We start from the raw sequence: 22,602 nt of genomic DNA on the forward strand, positions 1-22,602 counted from the left end.
AGCTTGTCACCATATCTAATCCACCCTGCCTGCTGTCTCCTGTCCTCATTGCTCATTGGAATGGGCACTTGGTGACCCTCAGGCACGGAGCTGTGGATGGAATAATCTTTTCCAAGAGGGGGCAGTGGCCCCTTTGGTTCAAGGGAAAGTGAACACCCGACAGTCAGGAAGGAGGCTTTATAAATAGCTGTTTTTTGTACTCTGAATGTGACTCTTGTGCCTGCTGTTCCTGCCAACAGATTTATGTTGGCTCAGTGTATTTCAGCTTCAAGGGGCAAGGTATTCCCTGGCTTTTTTCCATACTTGAGACAAGACTGGTGTTCATGGCACTCAGAAAACTCTAGGGAGGTGGATGGGAGACCAGGAGGAGAATGAGAAAGAGAGGAGAGCTCAAGCAGGGGCTAAAGAAAAAATAAATAATAAATAAATAAAAGCTGAGAAAGGAGGGAGAAACTTGCGTAGGAAGGATTTTATTGTATAAATATGGAATCCTCTTAATAATCTATGAAGACACTTCTTAAGTCATTTTTATGTGTGAAAAATTACCTGTAAAATCACAGATGACAGATTGTTTGCACTTAAGGATTCCTAGGGGATCACAGGTTCCAAGGAGTCTTCCAAAGTATAAATGGAGCCCAGGAGTTGCTGTCAACATTTCTTAATGTAGAATAGTATTTGTACATTTAATTGTAATAAAGACAGTATAGGCTAACTAGTGGGTTAATTTTTTTTTTTTTTTAAATGGAATGGAATTAAAGCAATTACTTTGGTTACTGCTTGGTAACCAGAGACACTCACTGAATAGCAAATGGATGTTGAATTATAAAAAGGGGGAAATGAATTATTATTTAGAACAGCTTTATGGCTGACAAAAATCCTGTTCCATATGGCACCCGTGGTGAGGGGTGGTGGGGAATGAATAAAAATAGTGCATATTTGATAGTAAAAAGGTGCACGCAGAGCGACTATTCCCTACCAGGTCTGGATGGGGGCTGTCTTCTAAGCCATGGCAACCTTCTCATGGGACGTGTTAGGAAACTGAGATCAGGCCTTGATAATGCAGCTGGGAGGTACGGAGCTGGAATGCGAGCTCCAGCTCCCAACTTCCAGTGCGTATCCCTTGCCCTTCCACTCCCCTTGGTTCCTGTTGCCATGCTCCTGTGGTATCTGCGACAAGGGGAAAAGCCAACCAAAGTCACAAGAGCTAGTGACTGCAGAGCTGTGGGTCATTCTCATTCATGCCCGTGGGCTGGGTTTGCTCACATCTGCTACCCAGGCCACGTGCATGGCCATGAGATCCCAGCTCTGGTTGCTCGGGACCCTGTGACACTCTTTGTCAGAGAGTCAGTGGTCTGGGCCTCCCCGTTGGTCTCCGGTCTCCACTCTTGTCCCAAAGTAACAAAGGACCAAACCCACCAGCCTCATGTTCAGAGCAGCCTCTCCACCACTTCAAGGGTAAGTCTGGGATCCATGTAATCTACTGCCTCTGAACACTGGCCCTTCTCTTCCATGCAACACGGTTTGTTTCTATGGACTACAGACATATTCTCCTTTGATAGGCTCTCAGGAATTCTGTCTGGCACCCAAGAGTATCTCCTCCTAAGGGCAGGACTCCAAGCATGAAGCCTGCCAAAGTCTGAAATAGGATCCTCCTCTACTGCAGCACATGGGGACAAACGTGTGCACATGTAGGTAGGTGCACACAGGCCGCAACAGGAAGGCTTCTTGGAGACTCATGGGCCACTATCACCCAACGTGCTCACAGACACTGCCTCTCTGAGGCCATGGGTCTCTCTGAAGTTCCAGGAGCTGGACCAGAGAACTGCCACAGTGATATGAATGCCACGACTTTGGGGGTGACCCTCAGGATAGAATGCTGGGAGGCGGGAGAGGGCAGCACCATCCTGTCAGGGTTTGCCTCTCCTGAGGGCCTGAGTCTCCAGGTGTTTCTCAGTCAGTATCTATCCTTGCCAGGGGAAATAGCTGCCTTCCCTCATCAAAGAAAAAAGGAAAAGAAGAGGAAAAAAAAAATCTCACAGAGTTTGGCTGCTGCTTAGCAATCCTTTCTCCCTTTGAAGAGTTATTCAGGGAAAGAAAATCCCCCTCAGGCCAATTTGGCTGAGGCTGGAGGGCACTGAATAAGCCGGCTTTCGGCAGCTAACAGAGAGCAAAGTCAAACACTGGGCCAAACAGAAATCCCCCACTTGGAGGCGAAGGGGGCTGGGCAGGGAGGAATGTGTGTGTTCCTATGGTTCTGTAGTGATCACTTAGCTGCGCTTTACTGGCTTTACATATGCATCAGCCCAGTGGGGACAGTTAAGACACAGGTGGGAGAAGATGGCTATTAGAACATATCCCTGAAGGCGCAGAGAAGGCAGCTGCTGGCGGGAATTGAGCCTCTTGCTGAGGAAGGCCACTTCCTGGGTTCTGATCAGCCAAGGCTAAAACGTGGACCTGTCTGAGGGAGCAGAGACTAACCCAGGAAGCAGGTCCACACACCCACCCTACTGCCAGATGACAGATGGGCCCCAGAGAGAGCCAGCAGAGTTCTGCCCCATCTCCCCACCCCCAGCTGCTGGGAACCAGAGGGTCCCCGCATTGGATCCTCACATCCACCTTCTGTGGGTGGTAGTGGGGTGCTAGTTTGTAGATATGTCTGAGACTGTGTTGTTCCTTGGCAAATGCAAAGCTAGAACAGAATGAATTCACAGAGTCTGAGGGGATGCAGGCTGAATGAACCCACTCTCCTCTCTCAGTCCCACAACCAGCCTTTCTGAACATGAGGCCGTGCCTGGTTTATAATAGGTCGGGTTACAAAAGTTCCTTGGTTAAGCCAGTTGTTTGTCACTCTGAGCACATTTCCCCATAGAGACAATGTTATGTTGAAGTTGGGTTCCCAGGCTAACCCACAAAAGCCAATTAACTCATTAGAAACCTAAAATACAATGTCTTGTTTTGGAGGCAGCTTGGTGGAACTGAAGGAGCTCTGGTTAGAAGCCAGAAAGACCTGGGTTCCAGCCACAGTTCAGTCATTTATTTGCTATGTGGCCTTGGGCAGGTCATTTAGTCTGTCTCTTAGTTTCTTCATCTTTGAATTGGGAAAATAATATTATCTACCTTGTAGAGGTGGTTAGGGATATTAATTGAGAGTGTATATATATGGGTCATATGATATATACTCAAATAAAAGCACAATAGAACTCCATTGCCACGTGCAAACCTGGCTTTGTGGCCTCATGGAGTTCCAACTTGAAATACAGACAGCACATCTTTCCTGCTGAATTTGGATTGGGGATCTTTGCTTTCCTCAACTTTCTGGGAAAGATACGTGGAGACTCTTCCACCCTAAAGTCCCTGGTGGTGACCCTGAAGTCTAGGCTGGGATTCTTATTAGGACAGGACTGGAGATGCCAGAGGGAGAGTGAGAGGTAACAGAGGCAGGAAGATAGCAGAGGGCACACACTTAAGTGTGCATCATTTTTCTTTCTTTTGCTATCATAAACTCCAGGATGGTCTGGTTATTTCCTCCTGTGTCCTGCACCTTCCACACTGTCAACCAGTTAGATGCCTCCTGTACAGAGTCAAGTCCAGAGTAAGTAGATCCCTCCTTGTTTCTCTACTTTGCAAATCATGAAATTGTTAGCAAGTCAAGTCAAAAATTCATTAGATGGGGCCAATGCCTGGATAAATACCCCTTTCCCTTTCCTATTCCATCTTCTTCCTGTGCCAGTATTAAAAATCTTAAATAGGAAAGCATCAGCCAGAGCCTCACTCTGCCTGAGAAGACCGCAGTCTATACTGCCAACAAAATCCTTTCTATTTCATCGTTTTGCAAATCTCAGCCATATGCTCTCTACTTTGCTTCCCCTCTGACGTTTGTGACATCTTATACTTGTGTATACATTCCTAAACCAAATCAGCAACTGCAGTTGATGTGAACTTGCTGTCCCCACCTTGCATGGTCCTGTGGTGTGTGTCCCACACCACCGCGTCTCTGTCTGCTATCTCTAAGGCCATGCTCGTCTCCCTTAACCAACAGGACTCGTGCCATTTGCTCCTCTCACTCTGCAGTTGGCAAGCGTGCCCCAGCTGTGGGTGTGGCCCCAATGTTCCTCCCTGCCAGTTCCTCAGGAGAACTGCCTGGCACCACCTCTGCCATGCCTCTTATTTCTAGCTCACACCTGCTGCCCCTCTGTGGGCTGTGATTTTAGAGTTTCATTTGAACATTCTACTTTATCCCCCTTAAATCTCATTTTAAAGCTCTCCCGTTTGGTCTTCAAATCTCTGGCCAAAAATATTCCTCTTGGTTTATGTGACTAGCTTCTGATTCCTTGCCTGAGGCCTCTCCTTCCAGCATTGAAACCAGAATGGTCCAGAAGAACAGTCGTTCTCAGATCAGCTACAGAGCAAGTCTGTGTTCCCCATACATGCCTGTTTCTTCTAAAATGCTGACTCATGGCCTTTGCCCCATGTGCCTTAGTTTCCCACCCAAGACATCAACAGTCAGTAGAGATACTCACCAGGATTCTGTCAGATGTACCTTTGCTGCCATGCCCACAGGCAGACTGGAGAAATAGACTACGGGTTATATGAATACGTGCCCTCCTTTTTGTCTCTAATGCAGGAGTTTTCACCAATGTGAATTCAGCAAAATATTGGTCTCATAAGATGCTCTGGGGTGGGAATATTCTCTGGTCAAGTAAATTTGGGAAACTAAGTACTTTATCTTGCTTTTGTATGGCCTCAGTAGGTTAGAATCCATATTAAAGGCTTTACAATATTATACAGAAAAGAAATATGTTTAACTTGGAAATTTCCATGATTGATAACCTCCCCACCTCCTGCCCCAGTCTTCTTGTGAATTTCCTTTTGCACTTTAACCAATGGAGTGCACTTTAACTAGTGCTACTTAACTTTAATACATGCTGGAAAAAGACAACCTGGGGAGCTACCTCTGCAGGCTCATGATGAGTTGAACCTCATGAATGAGTGTTAGCTGTTCTGTTCTCCCTTCTCCAGAAGGTCCAAATCTATCCTACTTGGGCAGAGCCTCATACTTTTACTTTTTCCCCAAACAGAGATTGGGCATTTCCTCTTTATTTTTATGTTATATCTATTTATTAATCAGACTCTGACTTTGCTTTATATTCTCTTTGACCTCCTGGATACCTTTTCTTTCTGGATCATTTCTTTTATGACATATAGAAGCCCTTCATCAATGCAAACACACTGACCTCTTAAATTTTCCTTGAGCCCATTCATTCTCCTCTTTGGTAGGAGATCAGTTTGCATTTGCACCCTCTACAATAATTTGTACCAAAAATTTGTGACCAAGGTCAAGCAAGAAATATAAATAATTGGCCTCTATTGCATCCCTAAAGTTATATTTTCTGGGGATCAGCGTGACAACTTGGAGATCCAAGGAACTTATGGGGCCTGGAAATGTATTTATTTGGCTTGCACAGTGTTTTTTAAAATTGGAAAATGTTACAGACACACCTGGAGCCCAGCTTCTCTTGAGAAATCAGATCTATTAATACTAGGTTGCTTTTCAACCTGGCAACAATTGGCTGGAGCTGAGTACTGGCTGCTCCCTTTACCCCGGACACACATTCTCCAGTTTGCTAGGGTCCCCCCCCCACTCCCTAAAGCCTCAAATCTACCCACTTCTCTCATTTACATTAACTGCATGGCCTCTGCAGGCATTTGGATTTGTGACCCTTCACACAGACCTTTGTAGTTTTTACCTGGGAATTTTCCAGGAAGCTGTCTCAATAGTGTCGCCCCCACTTTCTTCCCAATCTGATCCTTCTCATCTGAGCTGCTGGTGACTTTGGTCATGAGTCCTAATATGTGTCTGATTGAAGGGCTGGCCAGCTACAGCAGAGTAAGAGCTGAAGCTGTTGGCATTTGTAAAGATCATGAGTACAGAAATAAAATATCCAAACCCACCTCTTCTGGAAAAATATTTTTACTTGCTCTGTGTTTATAAATTAGGGTACAACCTGGTAGGTATAAGAATTATTTCAGAATCATGGAACACTGAGTAATAAGCTTGTCTTCTAACTACTGGTAAAGTAACTTAAACTCATGTTCACCTTTCCCTTGAATTTTCCACTTTGCAAAATGATGATTATTATGAATTTTAACATTACACATCAAGGGACAAATTATCTAGTTAGTATATTATCCACTCTTTCAAATCTCCTCTTTTTTTCTAACCCATTGACTTACTGCTGACCATTTCATTTTTCTTCAGGACATTTATTAATGGCTGTTGGGGTGGGGGAGACCATAAATACAAATCATGAACCACACCATCAGCTCACATCAGAGGGCATCTTGTTGTGTTATCTTTACCCCAACCCTGCACATGACTGCAGAAAGCCTGGGTACGAGTAGTCTCCATCCCTGTCCCCACCCAAGATCAGGGACAAGGTCGTACAGAAGAGGAATGAGAGAACCTGACTAATTCGAATGCTCTGTGTTGACAGCTCCAATGAAAGTTTCACTAAGATTAACAATTTGGGATTTTAATTTATCCGGGACTTTCCCACTACCTCTTACCCTATGATAACCTACAGCTGGAGATGACAGACACACTTTCAGCTCATTGAGTTCAAAGGCAAGGTAGGGTACTTGGCTTGATTGGCACTTTGGAATGCTCTCCAAAAAGGCCCACTTTTAAGATTAAAGGGACTCTCCATTCAACAGAATAGAACACATCTTGTTACTAGACAGTGAGGAATTTCAATCTAAGTGTAGGTTCAATAAACATGAATATTGAGTGATTACGTAAGTCCCTGATGCTTTAGTAATTTGAAGGTATAAGTACATTATTGGAATGAGGAGAGCCCCTCTTTCATTGAAGAGAATTAGACGATTGGGAAAATGCTTTCTTAGTGAAATGTGAAGTGGTAAGACCCCCACTCTCCATTTAAACACTTCTGCAATCTTCAAAGTAGAGATCTAAAGTCTTCAAAGTAGAGATGTGATGACCCCTCTCAGAGGGTTGTTTACAGAGGGGATGCTTATGCTGAGAAGGGGGTTGAAATTTAAAGTTCTGTCTAAAGCTACGATTGTATTCGTTATTATTACAGATAAGAATCATAACACCATGCATTTAACTTAGAGATTCTACAATGTACTCTCATACATGCTGCTGCAAGTGCTCCTTACAAATCCCTGTAGTAATCAATAGCATCCTACCACCACCTGAACAATTTCAAAACCATTTATCTACTCTAATTCTCGTAGCAACTTGTGAGATAGCTGTAATTTCCATTTTACATATCAGAACATTAGGAATCAGAAACATGAGTCACTTTCCCAATGGCACACAGTAAGTCAGAGGCAGGGTCAGGGCTGAAATTCAGCTCTTCTGACGCTGAATGCAGTGAAACCCAGGGATTTGAACCTACAGTTCACATCAGGATGACCTGACAAAACAGAGTTGTAAAGCCATTTGCCCACTTTCTTGAGAGACAATTTGCGTATTTTAATAAAGAGAGTAACTGCATTTCTTGATAAGTACAGGTGAAAGACTGCTTTCAAAATTTTCTTTGGCCAAATAATAAATGCATCAAAACTCTCTTTAGTAAATGTTGATTTAAATAAGGAATTAAAATTAATCACGTGTATCTTTCTTGAGAACATCTATTATCCTTTCACCTGGTCTGTCAATTTCTTCTTAATAAAATGTGTACAAAAGTAAACAGTTTGAAGAAAGTATGTCACAATGAATATCCCCAAATATAAAGATGGATTCAATTGTATCACAAAGATACCCTGTGCAAAAGGACAATAATTCTCCAAAGTTCTAATTAGTAAAAGACAATAGAAGGCTAATAAACTCTGACATTCTTTTTTCTAGAGCTAAAGACAAGCAAGAAAACATGCTAAACTAAATTTAAAAGCCACCCAAGTTGAGCTCTACATAAGCAAATCTGAAATTGTGGTGATGAGAAAAAGAGAATGACACGTGGATTTTTTTCCCCCCAAAATGGATTCCTACTTCTACAATGAAATAGCTTACTTTAAAGTTCAGGGTTTCTAAGAAAACCCTCTGGTTGGTTTCCACAGTTTTTCTAGCTCTAATACATAACAGCTCCCCTAAGTCAGCAGAGCTGGTTCCTCTCATCTCTCTCCTGATACCCCTCTTAACTGCTTGTCCTGTCCTACCTAACACCCTATATTATTGGGACACTTCAGCAAGGCTCAATATTGCAAGGCCCCTGTGTTTCTAGGAGCCCTGAAGTTTTTGGTCTGGAAATACTTTGAAAGGTAAGTCATTCCTTTATTGATCCATTCAGAAACCCCCTACTGACTGAGTACCCTTGCCATTCACTCACCACTTGTAGGATAAAGTGCAAACTCCTGTGCAGACCACCGAGATCTTGCCACAGCTGCCCCACCTGCCTTTCTAGCTCATCTTGGAACCTCTCGCCTCTTCCTAGGAAGTCCCAGGTTCCTTCTCTGCTTGGTGAATTTCTATTTCTCTCTCAAGCTCTCACCCAAGTGTTACCTTCTTTCTGAAGGCTAATCTCTCTTTCTCAGTTGGGTGTCCCCACCACACACTCATTAGTCTAGTCCCCTCATTAAACCAAATCTCACCATATTATATTGTATTTACTGCTTTTCTGAGGGTTTGGGGTTGAATTGTGTCCCCCCCATAACAAAGACATGTTGAAGTCCTAGTTCTCTGCACCTGTCAATGTGCCCTCATTTGGAAATAGCGTCTTTGCCGGTGTAATTCAGATGAGGTTATACTGGATTAGTGTGGGTCCATTCCAGTGACTGGTGTCCTTATACAAAGAGAGAAATTTGGACAGAAAGACACAGAGATGCACAGGGAGAATGCCATCTGATGACGGAAGCAAAGACTCGAGTGACACATCTACAAGCCAAGGAGTGCCAAGGATTGCTGGCAACTGCTAGAAGCAAGGAGAGAGGCGTGGAATACATTCTCTCTCAGAGCCTAGGGAAGGAACAATCCCTGCTGACACCTCGATTTCAGACTTCTAGCCTCCAGAACTGTGAGAGAACAAATTTCTGTTGTTTTAAGCCACCTGGTTGTGGTAATTTGTTCCAGCAGTGCTAGGACACAGGTACAGTTGGTCATAGCTTCGGTATGAGTTTGTGTTCATCTTCCCAGCTAGAAGTAGGGGCTGTGGCAATCCATCGTATCTCTCAGCCCTAGCATGATGCTAACAAGATGCTCAACACATTTTGGCTGGATGAAGAAACACACCCAGCACCACCCTTCTGGTTTTAGTTCCGTGGATCCCGCAGAGGGCCAGACCCTTCTCTGAGTGAGAAAGCTAATGAATGAGCTGGAGAGAGAACAGTTTAGCATCCAAACAATGAAGCCCAGAAGACAAAGAGGACAAATCAGAGTGGGAAAAAATCTGACAGAACTTTGTAGATGGGGGTGCTGGCTGGTGGCTCACTTGGTAGAGCGCAGTGCTGATAATACCAAGGTCAAGATTCCTCTTCCAGCCAGTTGCTAAAAAACAACTTTGTAGAAGGGTGCTAGGAAGAAGTGGAGTGCAGAAGTGCAGGCTGGTCAGGGAGGAAGTGCTCACAATATTTGGGGCTGCATTTTGAAACAGTAGGTGACAATTAGGCCACAGGAGGAACTGTCCTACTAGACTGAGGGTTAAGGACATGAGGGCAGGTGTGTAGGGAAGGGGAGAGGATTGGAGCAAGCAGTGAGAATGTGACTGGTGTTAGAGGAGCAGAATTTTATAAAGGGCCCTGAATGCAATGCAAAGGAGCTTAAATTCTACAAAACGGGATATCAGTGTGGCAGTAGATTCCTGTGTGACAGCAATAGGACAAAAATCATATCTCAGGGAGGCTAATGGGCAGCTCTAGGTAGAGAGGCCTGAGTGGGAAGAGCATCGAGATGGGCCGGGGGAGCTGAGGAAATCCTGAGGATGGGACACCTTGGGCACCAGGTGGGAACTGAGGAGCACAGAAGGTAAGAGGCCTTGCAGGGACACTCCAGTCAGTTGTGTTGTGCGAGGCGGAGGGCTCCTATTTGGTGCCTGGGACCTGGCAGGTGCGATGACCAACCCTGGACTCAGAAAAGATGAAGTGTTTGTCATCCCAAATGAGTGAAACATTCTGTTTTTGGAAACCTTTGCAAGAGATTTCATAACTTCTCCCAATAACTCATTTCAGCCTTTAATATGTCTCCAGGCCAGAGATTCCTCCTCCCATCAAAACAGTGCTTCCTCTAAAAGCACATTTTTTCCCCTCTCATTCTTTGATGAAGAGTAAGGAGGTGTGGCCACTGTATCCTGTTGTGAATCCTTTATAAACTTGAGGCCCATTCCCAATACGTTTTCTGTATCTCTCCAGGAAAAATGGTTTTGGTTTATTTGCAGTTTTCTCATGGATTCTTACTCATCTCTGTGACTCTTCTCAAGTCTCCTTCTTGGGTACTTCTTTGGTCATGGGGCACCAAACGGGCACACAGAGAGGCAAGGAAGTGTAGTGGGGTAAGTAGAGGCTGTGGAGTCCAATAGATCTTGGTTTGAACAGCAGCTCCCCTATTAACTAGCTGCATGGCCTTGAGCAAGTTGCATAATCTCTCTGAGCCCCAATTTTCTCATCTGCAAAATGGATCAATACTACTTATCTTATATTTGGTGAGTTGTGCCAATTAAAAATAATGCATATGAAATTCTTGAAAGCTCTCAAGAAATATTGGATACTATTGTTAGCATGGGTTGGAGCAAGACTGATTATATTGGGAATACCACCTTTCTAAACACTTTAATAAACACCCTCACAGTAATTCGTGCTTAAAAAACTATACCACTGCATAGTTCAGATGGCAACCCTGGCCATCTCTGCTGGTCAGATAAAACACAAACTGGTCCTATCGAGATATAGCAAAACTATGTACAGGCTCTGGAACTGTGATGAGAGAATGAAATCTTTTTTATTTACCCTCCACAAAAGAGGAGCTGCGTAATGTATCCAATAGTTATTTCCATTGCAAAGGGACTTGAGTAATGATATATTTAAAATTCTCATATTGACTGAACAAAATCATTGGGATATTTTTAATTGAAAAAGAATAATAAAACTCCCACTGCAGATAAACTCACTCCAATCAGCTCCTTTCTATCATCTTCCTTTCATAGCCTATAAATGCTGCTGTGTTACTAATGTTTGAAACCAGTGTGTGCAGTGTGATCTCAATTAAATAAATTTGTGCAATGGAAGTACTGAAAGAAAATATGCCATAATGCTGACAGTGTTGATTTCTTGGGGGAGGGGGTGCAATGTGAGTTATTTTTCTCTAACGATTCTGAATAATTTGTATAAAGAAAAAATTACTTCAAAATAGTACATGTAACTTTATAAAAACATATTATCACAAATGTTTTAAGATATGTATATTAAATAAACTGCTGTAAGGCACCAAAGTGGCAATATTGTGTTTCTGAGTGATGGGACTATGAGTGATTGGGTTTTTTCTTACTTTAACTTTTCTGAACTTTCTAAATTATTCATAATGATATTGTAATATACTATGTAATAATACTATACAATGTATTATTAAATTATATAATAATAAATGTATTAATATTTCATTGAGAAAACGTTTTTTATCAAGATAAATAAGAGAAAAAAAATACCATCTCTTTCTACATTGACGACTCATAACCTATGACCAATAGATATACATATGTCCGTGTTAGAGAATCACCAAATCTCAGAGTTTTAAGGGCTTCTGAGTCATCTAACAGGACTATGTAGAATCTGCCTTTATAATAATAAGAATGTTGATGACAATAATCATAGCTACTGTTAACATGCCAGACTCTGCAATAAGTACTTTAACATCATTTCACCAGATCCTCAAAATAATCCCATGAGGTAAGGTACTTGTGGTAGGCAGAATAATATCCTGAAGATGTTCACATTCTAGTCTCTGGAACCTGTGGCTATGTTAGGTTACATGGCGACGGGGAATTCGGGTTGCAGATGAAATTTAAGTTGCCGGTCACTGCCCTTAAAATGTGGAGATAGTCCTGGATGACCTGGGTGGGTCTAATGTAATCACAGGGTCTGTGTAAATGGAAGAGGGAGGCAGAAGAAGGACTGTCAGAGGGAGGAAGACTTGACTGACCATCGCGGGCCTTAAAGATGGAAGGGGGCCAGGGGTCAAGGAACAGGGACAGCTTCCTTTGGAAAAGGCAAGGAAACAGATTCTCCTCTACAGCCTCCAAAAAAGGAATGCAGCCCTGATGACACCTTGATTTGATGCAGCCCAGTGACACCTATTTCAAACTTCTGACCTCCAGAAATTTAATAAATTAGTGTTGTTTTAAGCCATTATGTTTGTGGTAGTTTGTGAGCAACCACAGGAAACTCATAGAGTATCATACCCCAATTTTACAGGTGAGAAGACTGACATTTAGACAGAGCAGTTTGGTCAAGGGCACATATGTGGTTAGTGAGAACTGCTGAATCCAGGTTGTCTGGTAAAAGAACCTGTACTCTCGGACATTTGGCTTCAAAATGATTGTCCAGCACTTGCTTGAACATAAAATGTGAAAACTCACTATCACCAACTTAGGATGGTGGCTCACTGCACTTAGGATGGCTCTAACCGGTAGAATGATGTGCTTTTCTGCGACTCAAATTGGTCTTTCCAGTCACTTTTCCCATTGATTTATCATGTGAAATAACCCAGTTCCTTCTTTGTAAGAAAATTCTTTCAAATCTTTGAGGTTGATAATCACTTCTCCTTCAGTCTTCTTTGGGCGAAACAATCCTGGATTCAGCCTTTCTTTATAGGACATGGTTGAAAGTTCCAGCACCTCTCAACCTGTCCCTCCTGGAGAGCATCCAGACTGTCAACACGCACTTAAGGACCCAGCCAGTTCCTTATTTGAATTTGTGTACTTTGATTTTCTTCCATGAGGTCATCATGCTAACCTTAACCCTTCTGAACTTGATTATATCCTACATCTGGAGCTCTTTGATGGAAACATTTCTAGAAATCAATCAATCAATAAATACTGATAACTTTTAGATTATCTGGCCTAGAGTCTTAAAAACATCGCTGCTTTCAAGTTCCTTCTGATATTATCACAAACTGATTCCACTCTTTGTTGACATGAATAATACTTTTCCTATTCTAGCCTGGCAGGGGTTAGAAGAAAAGGCCTGTTAAGCTACAGGGAGAAAGAGTTCTGGCCAACTGGCAACTTTATAGGGAGCCTTGAGGCCCCATAGGCTGGTCCTGTGTAAGCAGTCTGAGAGGTTGTGCTATCCGTTCCCACACAGACTGGGGAACCAGGAGGAAAACGAAGGAAATGTTAAGAGTCAATGTGACTTCATCATATTATTTAAAATATTGTGAATGTTAGGGCAGAGAGAACCGTGCACAAATATTAATAACTGCCTCCTAAAATCTTTGATCATCCACGCCTTTAGATGATCCATGTGGCTACTTTCTTGTTTCTGCAAATTATCAAGGGCCAACTGTAAACAAATAATCCAGCCAAAAACCCCCTGGACTTCTGCAGTTGCATAATGATGAGTGCCTGGTGAAAAAAACATGAACTCATATTTCGTTTATTTTACTGTCTGTGTCTTTCCCAAGGAGGTGTGGGGAGAGTGGGGGACTAGAACATTTTTGCGGGTTAGTATATAAACATTCAAGTAATTAAGCAAATTGCTCTGTCAGAACTGACTTGAAGAGTCAAAAGTACTTGAACACGAAGCATAAGGTTTGCATTTGCTTTATAAATATCTAGAGGAATAAGAATAAAAATAGAAAATGCCACAGCAACTTCATTTGAAAAATAGTCTTGATATGTTGAGGGAAACAGGTGCAGACAGTATGGGCCTCTGGGTACCTAGAGCAGGTCTCTCTTGCAGTGCTGAGTATTAGATGAGAAGAGCAAAGCCCAATTAGGGGCACAGAACCAAGACCCCATTGGCGAGGACTTTTAACTCTGCTATATTTACTGCTGTTGTACCTTTATGCTTGGGACAAAGATCTGGGCTGTAATCCTGGGCTACCTCACAGCACTCCTGGAAAAAATAACTTAGAGTGGTTTCATTTTGGGATAAAAAAAGAGAAAGCCTTATGCAAATGATGGTGCATTTTATGCCTGTGGCTGCAGAGCCTACCGCAAGTGTTCAAGAGAGGAGGCTCTTTGATTTTCAGACTTGCATGACTTGAACTCCGCTGGTTTCTATCTGGCCTTCCATAGAACATCTCTGTGTTCATCTAAGGTCAGGGGTGGGGGGTGGGGAGTGGGTGGGTGAGGGGAGAGGAGCACCAGTGAGGGAAGTGTGGTCACATATCCCACATCTGACCACCGGGGCTATCCGCCTATCCACCAGTGGTGCACCCCATGGCCCTGGTTGGTGAGCCTAAGCACCCACGGAGCATGGGGCACCTGTCCTGCACCTTTCCCTTACTCACTCATGTCCCATTCCTCCTGGTACCATTTCAGCTAGGTTCTGTGACCCCCTACCTTCACCCTGCCTCTAGCCCGAACTTGGCATTTGGACGTAGAATCTCTACTATTCAGACCCCCAACTTCTCCCTCGTGGATCCTAATGGAGCCAGTGGCAGGAATTTCCTCTATAGCTCTAGTCTTGTAGACTCCAACCCAACCTAATGGTACCGTCCTCCCACTTCTAGGAGAGAGATTTGGACAGACTCGATGTATTACTGCTAGTGTCCTCCAACTTTTAACTGTCCTCCAGCTTTTCAGTTTAAGGGCTATGTCATTGGAGCAAAGATCCTGTGATAGTTGAACCCCACTTGCCGCTCCGTCAAAAAGCCTTTTATTAAGCAATGCTATCCTCATGCTTGTCATTCTACAACATTTAGCAACAAATGTTTACAGAGAACCTACTATGTTCTATGAATTTACCTATTACCTCATTAAATACTTACAGAAACCTCGCAAGATTTTCAAGGGAGGAAGCAAAAGATTAAAAGATTAACTTGCCTAAGGTCACATAGCTAGTAAGTGGCAGAGCCAAGTTTTGATGCCAACTTGGTCTATACCCTGCTGCCTCCTATAAATATCTACTAAGTGCTTAGTTATTTGCAAGATATATTTCCAACCTCTTAAGGACTCAAGCTACATTAGGGCTTCTGGGGAACCCCTCATCAGCTACTCCATGGGCCTGGCTCCAAGAAGGCTAACACTCCAGAGCCTGTTAATTACACAGGGCTTTTGGGAAAGGTGGCCAGCTTCTGGTAGGAATGAAGTGCTGTGGCGGTCTCTTTGAAGGGCCTAACAGGAAATAACTTGCTTCAGCCTCAACTGCTGAGGGACATATTCAAGTGGGTGACACTCTACAGGTTTGGAACAACACATTCCTCAAGTGCTCTGGGTTTCTGACAAACAAAAAAAAAATCCCACAGTTACACTTCTCTTTCTAGACACTCACTGACAGTGACATTGGAATTAGGTAACTTTTATGTATAGATTCCATATATACAAAACCTTTCACAGAGACTTAATCTGGAAACTTCACAGAGGGCTGGTTCTTAGATCTCTGGAAGACTTCAGTGGCAACTTGGCTCCCCCGTTAGTCCTGACTGCTGCCTGTTTAAGGGACTGACGTTCCCTCTCCCTCTCCCCTGGTTGCAGACTCCCCACTCTGTGAGCCCTTGCCAATGTGTCTTCTTTTTATTAATTCCTCTCCCCTTGCCAGGCCCTGCTCATGGCTGTGAGATCTGTGTAACCACACAGTGCTCCACATTTAGGAGGGCTCTGAGCTTAGTTTAGTGCTCTGCTATCACCAATTTGATATTTTTGATAATTTTTGAACAAGGGACCCCCATGTTTTAATCTTGCACTAGGCCACATAAATCATAAAACTAGTCCTGATCCTTGCTGTGGATGTTGAAATTGGGAGAAGACTCACACCATGCAAGATGTGAGGGGGTGGTGTAATTGTGATCCCCTCCTTTGGAACTAAGCAGGCACTTTCCCACAGAGACACTTCATAAGCTGATGACAGCTCCATCCTCCTTAGCCTCAGTTTCTCCGCCTCTCAAATGGGGACAATAGTACTTACCCTTGCATGTTATTGTAAGCATTGAGTGAGATCATGTATAAAGTACATATCAGAGTGTCTGGCATATACCAGGTGTTTGCTAAATGAAATCCATGGGAGATGGCAGGTGCAGCAAACAGAGCTAGGTCAGAAATTGAATCAGCTCTACTGTTTTTTTTTAAAAAAGTATGACCTCAGTTAGATGGCTTAGTTTTTCCCAGCCTCAGTTTCTTTACCTGTAAGATGGGAATGCTAATATTTGTCATATTTTACACAAATACTGATAGCCAACTCTGTACACTACAAATATGTATAATCAATTGTTTCAATAAAAAATAAATTTCTGTATACTATACAACTTCCTGTGTACTATATGACCCATTAAATAAATGTTACCACCTTGTATATTACAATAATTTTATAAAAAGTATTTGAGGATTATTTTTCCTTCTTTGCTAGACCATGAGTTCCTTGAAGGCAGGGACCATGTCTTATTTACCCTTTATCCTAGAGCACTTTTTAACACATTAGAATCTCAGTTGAATTAAATCTCTCTTCTATTCGTTAGGCCAATAAGGAGATGAAAATTTTCATAACATTCCTAAATTAGCAATTAATAATTACCCTAGCAATGAATAGGAAGTATGAGGTGCCAAGAATAGCCCCATCTCTGCCTTTCAAAGCCTGTTTTTACTTGCCCATCACACAGGGCTCATATTCCTGCCTCCTTGGGTCTGGTTCTTGCTCCACTAACAAAGCTATTCCATCAGGGAACATAACTTAGTTTTGTGCAACCAGCCACGTTCCCTGCAACAATGTGTGTAGAGAGGCCCTGGGGGAAGAATTTCCTGAAGCCTCAACAGTTGAGTCATAATTTGATGCCCGGTAGGATTCAAAGAGGCCTCAGAACTTTTAACCATTGGGGGTTATGGGTCCCTTTAAGAACCTTCCGACAGTTATGAACATTCTCTCCAGAAAAATACATTCAATATCCTACCTACAAATTCAAGGTGTTCTCAGAACCCCTGAAGTCCGTGGACCCCAGGTTAAAAATTCTTGTTAGAATAGCTGTGAAAACTGAATCAGCAGTGTGAAAGATTCGAGTTTCCTGATAAGTTCTAGCTCTGACTAGTCACACTCCCTTGTTGAAAACGAAACAATTCTGCTCCTTAGATTTCACCTCCAGGGTATCCCTGGGCAGTAATGGTAAAAGGCTTCCAGCCAAGCAGTGACTAGTCTTTGGAGAACCTAAGTTCAGCCAAGCAAAATGAAGGCTTGTTTGATAATATCGTTTACATTTTCAAATCCTGGGTATCAAGCTTTCTTCCTATCACTTGTGGCCCTTCCTAAGTTTACCGGCTGGTGTAATGGGGTAACCATGGCAACAACCACCTGCCTATTTAAAACCATCTCCAATGCTAAATAAAGACGCCTGAAGAAAATGGCTGCCTGCCTGCTCTCAGTGGACAAATTGGGCACTCCTGGGTATTTTGAACATGGGCAAGCAGGCAGGGTAGAAGTGGCAAGGATCCTAAGTTCTTAATAGTAAGTGTTTGATGACCTTGTGAAAGAGGTATTGTCCCCTATCCCTCTATGTCTTTACTTATTAGGCAAGCACAGGAATTTACTTGCAAATCCATGTGCCTGTCACCCCAGGCGACAGCACTACCTTGACCTCAACCAGGTGAAGGGTGAGGCATGAATCTAACCTTAAAGAGTAGTTAATGAGATCTGGGAAGTGGGAAGGAAAAAGAGTTATATAGATCACAAGGAATTTGTTCATACTTTGCATGGAAATTGTACACTGCAATTTTTTCTGACAGATGTATTTTTCTAATTGCACTTAGCCACATGGGTGATTGGTGATTGCTCTATTTGTGTCATATGTTGACCTGTCTATTGACTTTTTGCAATATGGAGAAATTTCTCCCTCCCTCTGCTTCCTTGATCTCTACAAACTACAGAGGTTTTGCTTCTTTCCCATAAAACCAGCCACATTAAATGGCTCGCTGTTCCCCAAACATGCTGCACTCTCTCACTCCTTTGTATCTTTTCGTACATTTGGTTCCTTTTCTGTGAGTTGCCCTTCTCTTTTTATCAACCTGGAAAATAGTACTTGTTTTCTGTGTCTTGATTCAGGCATCTTTGTTGTTGGAAAACCCTCGATGCCAAGTTCTATGCCTTTACTGTGTGTTCCCATAGGTCACCTCTATTTACATAACACAAATCATTCAGCACATCTGCCTTCAAGGCTGTTTCCACCACTGAGCTGCAATTCCCCTACACAGGTCTATATCCAAGACACCTACAGAACAGTGTCTGGTATGTAAAATATTTTCAAAAGATACTGTTGAATGAATGAATGACCCCCATGGATGTCACAAGCAATATGGCATCTTAGGCACATGTGAATGAGTATGTAATAGGGTGTACTTTTGTAAAAAGAGGACCTTAAAAGTCTGTGGAATGGGTGGAAAAGGAATACATTTTTTTCAAGTTATTGTGTATGTATGCTGGAGTAAAAAAGACTGTGAGAGGATAATCAATTGAATTGTACATTTGTGACTATAGTAGTAAGGGCTGGCAGTACACGTTAATAGCACGTAGCAAGTGTGTATGTTGTGTGTGCAGGACAGCCAGAAGGAATATGCTGTGACAGAACACACATCCTAATAAGGTTAGTTCAGTTGCTATTAGATCTCACAGATCACTCTACCTGAAGCTTAAATAACTTAGTGATGTTCAATTTCTGATCCCTAAAGAGACTTTCTTCTTGGTTAACCTTCCAGGCTGTGGGGTCAGGGCAAAAGGTAGGAAATGAAAACGGCAAGCTCTTTGGGGGTGCTGGGCTCTAAATGAATGTCTTCAGGCAACACTCTAACCTCTGCTTTGAAGAGAATTCTGTGGACTAAATAAAAGTCAATTCCTTCAGGTTCAAAGATCAAGTCCAAGTTATTATCGACCCTCCTCCCCACCTGCCTGAACTTGAGGGTGGGATCCAGTGGTCATGTTGAAATAGTACAACAAAGAGGAAAGAGAAAAAGTGGAAATTAACTAGTGAGAAGAAAAAGAGAAAGAAGGAAGAAGGGAGAAAGGTAATTTAACAATCTTCAGGGGTAGCTATATGCCAGTCACAACTCAGTTCTGGCAAACTCCCTCCTGCAAACAAGTAGGGTTTGGTTTTGTTTGCAAATGACCTGGTTTGCTCTTTGCTTTCATTTGTGAACCTCATATCCAGACTTCACACAGGGTGCCCAGGCTGAGGCTGGGACTTGTTGGGCTCCAGGTCTCCTGCATTTGAGGGGCACTCTACTGCTGCCCTCTGCTGTTCAGGAGGCAGAGGTGACACCCTCTCAGTCTAAGCATCGGAGCTGCCACCTCTTCCCATCCCAGACAGAGAGAAAATGCCCCTTCCAGCCTTCCTGCCCCTCCCCAGCAAAATTTGGAGGGTGGGGTTGGGGATGAAGGAGCTGTACATTTGGAGAAAGCGGCCAAGCCACAGGATGGGATTCTAGTTAGCCAAGAGCAGACATTTCTCCCCCCTACCCCCAAGGGCAGGCACTCCACACCCCGCTTCCTGCTGCCCCCAATCCCTCCCTCTGCAGAGATCCTCTGGGAGCAGACAGTCTACCAGGCTGCAGCAGGTTTCTGACATTTTTTTTTCCTTGGAAATGGAAACCCTCCTTCTGGCAATGTGGCAGGAAAGCTAAGACCCTGGGTGGCCTGGGCCAAGAACATTTCCATGAGAGAGCAGGTGGGAGGCCTCCATCTGGCTGGCCACGCAGAGCAGCCAGGTCTGTAGCCCTCTTACCTGCTGTTGAATTTTTCAGGGTGTTTCTCTCTCATCATGTGGAATCTGTGTGCAATGGAGGCATCCTGAAAGCAAAAGAGATGAAAGCAGATCCCTGGTGAGTGGTCATGACTGTGCAATATGGCAGAGAGGGACACACACAGTCCCACCCTATATCCCCCAACCCTGAGACTCCATGTCACAGCCAAGGACCTGACAGCGGCTCAACACCACATCCGAGGGTAGGAGCTGGTGCCACCAGTATACTTCGAGCCTACACCAGTGGACTCTGGAGCTCTTCCAATTTTCACTCTATCCCTGACTCAGTGAGAAGCAGATAATTTGGGGGTGAAGGGGGAAGCCAGTGCCCTTTGAGGAGAGAGAGGGTGTCTGGGTCTGTGAGTAGTTAGAGAGCTGAAGCCTGTGTGTGGAATTGAGTGTTAAGTCTCTGGAAATGCCTTTCCATATTAACTTTTTTTTTTTTTTAAATACTTTTTATTTTGGAATATTTTCACTCCCGAGAAATTACAAAAATAGTCCAGAGTTTCTATGTCCCTTTCATCCAGCTTCCCCCCATGATAACATCTTACGTAACTGTAGTACATTGTCAAAACCAGGAACCCGACGCTGGTAGATGCTATTTTATATTAACTCTTTTTTTTTTTTGACTGGTAAGGGGGTTGTAACCCTTAGCTTGGTGTTGTTGGCACCACTCTCAGCCAGTGAGTGCACCGGCCATCCCCATATAGGATCCAAACCCTTGGCCTCGGTGCTACCAGCGCTGCACTCTCCCAAGTGAGCCATGGGGCCGGCCCTATATTAACTCTTAATCATCCATATCAGTAGAAATAATTAGTGGAATTGGGTGACATGCTTAGCAGATAACAACAACAACAACAAAAATATTAAACTTCTGACTTCTACTTCTTGATCACTCCACCCAAAGGACTCTCTCCAAGGTGGATAACAATCTCATCACCACATGTTATGGACACTTTGCTGTCCTATTAGCATGTCCTTTTGCTGTACTGTTGGCCACCTATACTTCAGAACTCATGTGTCATGGGTGGCTCCCATGACACGTTCTCCCAGGCTCTCCATCCTTTGACCAGAACTTCTTGGCCCTGAGTCCCCTCTGCATCCTGCACCCCGCACCATGGGCCATCTCATGGGTTATGACGGTTGCTACTAGCATCTAGTTGCTGATGGCTCCACAGTGTGTATCTCTACAACCAACCCTGAGCTTCAAACCTACTGAACTCATCTTTCCTTCTCAAACTTGATCTTCCACCCTGTTAACTGTCTCATTTTCCAGCAGAAGAATGTGTAACGTCCCTTTACTGCTCAGGTCTCATGCCAGCACTTTGGGTGTAGGTACTGGCCTTCAGAAATAAACAGGCTAATTGGGCTGGAGATGCAGGTGACAGAGAAACAAGGGAGTTGATTCAGATTTGTTAACAACAACAACGACAACAACAACAACAACCAAAAAACCGGAAACTCATTTACTGGAATATGTGGCTAAAAGACACCTGAATTCCATACAGTGAATTTTCAGCTAGTGCATATTAATTCCATTTCCTATATGGAAATTTATGAGTGTTGATTTTTTTTTAACATCAGGAGGTATAGTTCAGGGTAGGAGCTTTCTGAGCATGTCTATGTGTGGTGAGCTGCACTTGGCGAAGGAGTAACCCCAGCCAAACACCTGCATTTGAAAAGTGGGATGGCAAGTGAAGAAGACGGGCTTCTTTTGTGATTGGCAAACATTTGTTGCTGAAATAATGCTTGGGAGTTCAGCAGTTAAACTTTAGCTCTTGATATATTTTTTAGTTTAAGACACATCAAGAGTTTGAAGGTCTTCGTGAGGCTCCCTATGATGCACGGTGGGAGTTGTGCAAACCCCAGCGAGGCCTCTGCCTCTGGGCACTATGCAGGCTGCACAGCTTCTCTGAGCTGCAGTGCTTTGTGCTCCTAGACTGCACCACCTCCCTCTGAGAAGGTTTTAGTGAACACTCTCAATAAGCTTCATTGACATTTGTCAAATGCCTCTCTAGAATTCAAGAAAACATTCCATCTCCTTGTGCTCCTTTGAAGCACTGAATTTCTTCTGCCAGAGAAAAAATAAGTAAAAGAAAAAAACAAATCACATGTTGCCTGGCATGGTTTGTCCCTCACCACCCCCTATCCCCAATACTGCTGCTACCATTCCTGGTGCTCGTATTCTATGGGATATGTGTATGTGCCTCTTCTTTCTGTTCACTTCTGATCGTCCTTGGTTTTTCCATAACTAGGTTTTACAAAGCTTCTTTTCACAAAGGCCAGCCTTAATATTATTAGTTAAGCATGTGTTTCCTTATTTGACAATGTAATTCCTTGGTAAGTACACAAAGCAGCAAGGGAGAGATGAGCAGCTCCTTTGCTGTTAGTTCTTGAAAAGGCAATAATAGTAAAGGCTCTGACCATGCTTCTCTACTTGAGGATTAAAAAGAGAGTCAAAATTCACCTTCACTCCCTGAGCTTCTCTGTATTCGGCACTGACCTGGACACATTTACAATCAGTAGTGATTTTATTTAAATTTTAGAAACTAGGGCTACAATAGTCCAAACCTTTCTTGGTGATACTTACAGTAAAATGTGACTTCTGTTCTGAAGGGGTGAGATGGGAATTCCAAAGCCATGGGTGCTATGTTGGCATTTCTGATGGCCTCACTATCCGGGGTCTTTTCTATGAGGTATGGGGTGAAGAGGAGATG

The 22,602-nt window shown here is 43.3% G+C and overlaps 1 protein-coding gene across 3 annotated transcripts in view; it reads right to left on the bottom strand.

The window, feature by feature from the left end:
• DGKG (diacylglycerol kinase gamma) overlaps positions 1 to 22,602 on the bottom strand; it is a 148,589-nt gene that overhangs the window by 60,272 nt on the left and 65,715 nt on the right. For all 3 annotated transcript variants that reach the window (XM_063092352.1, XM_063092351.1, XM_063092350.1), the window contains one exon: positions 19,868 to 19,932. In XM_063092352.1, coding sequence (XP_062948422.1) covers positions 19,868 to 19,932 — 65 coding nt within the window. The remainder of the gene's footprint in view (positions 1 to 19,867; positions 19,933 to 22,602) is intronic.

The sequence above is a fragment of the Cynocephalus volans genome, chromosome 1, assembly GCF_027409185.1.
Source record: "Cynocephalus volans isolate mCynVol1 chromosome 1, mCynVol1.pri, whole genome shotgun sequence".
In the NCBI taxonomy this organism is placed as follows: Eukaryota; Metazoa; Chordata; class Mammalia; order Dermoptera; family Cynocephalidae; genus Cynocephalus; species Cynocephalus volans.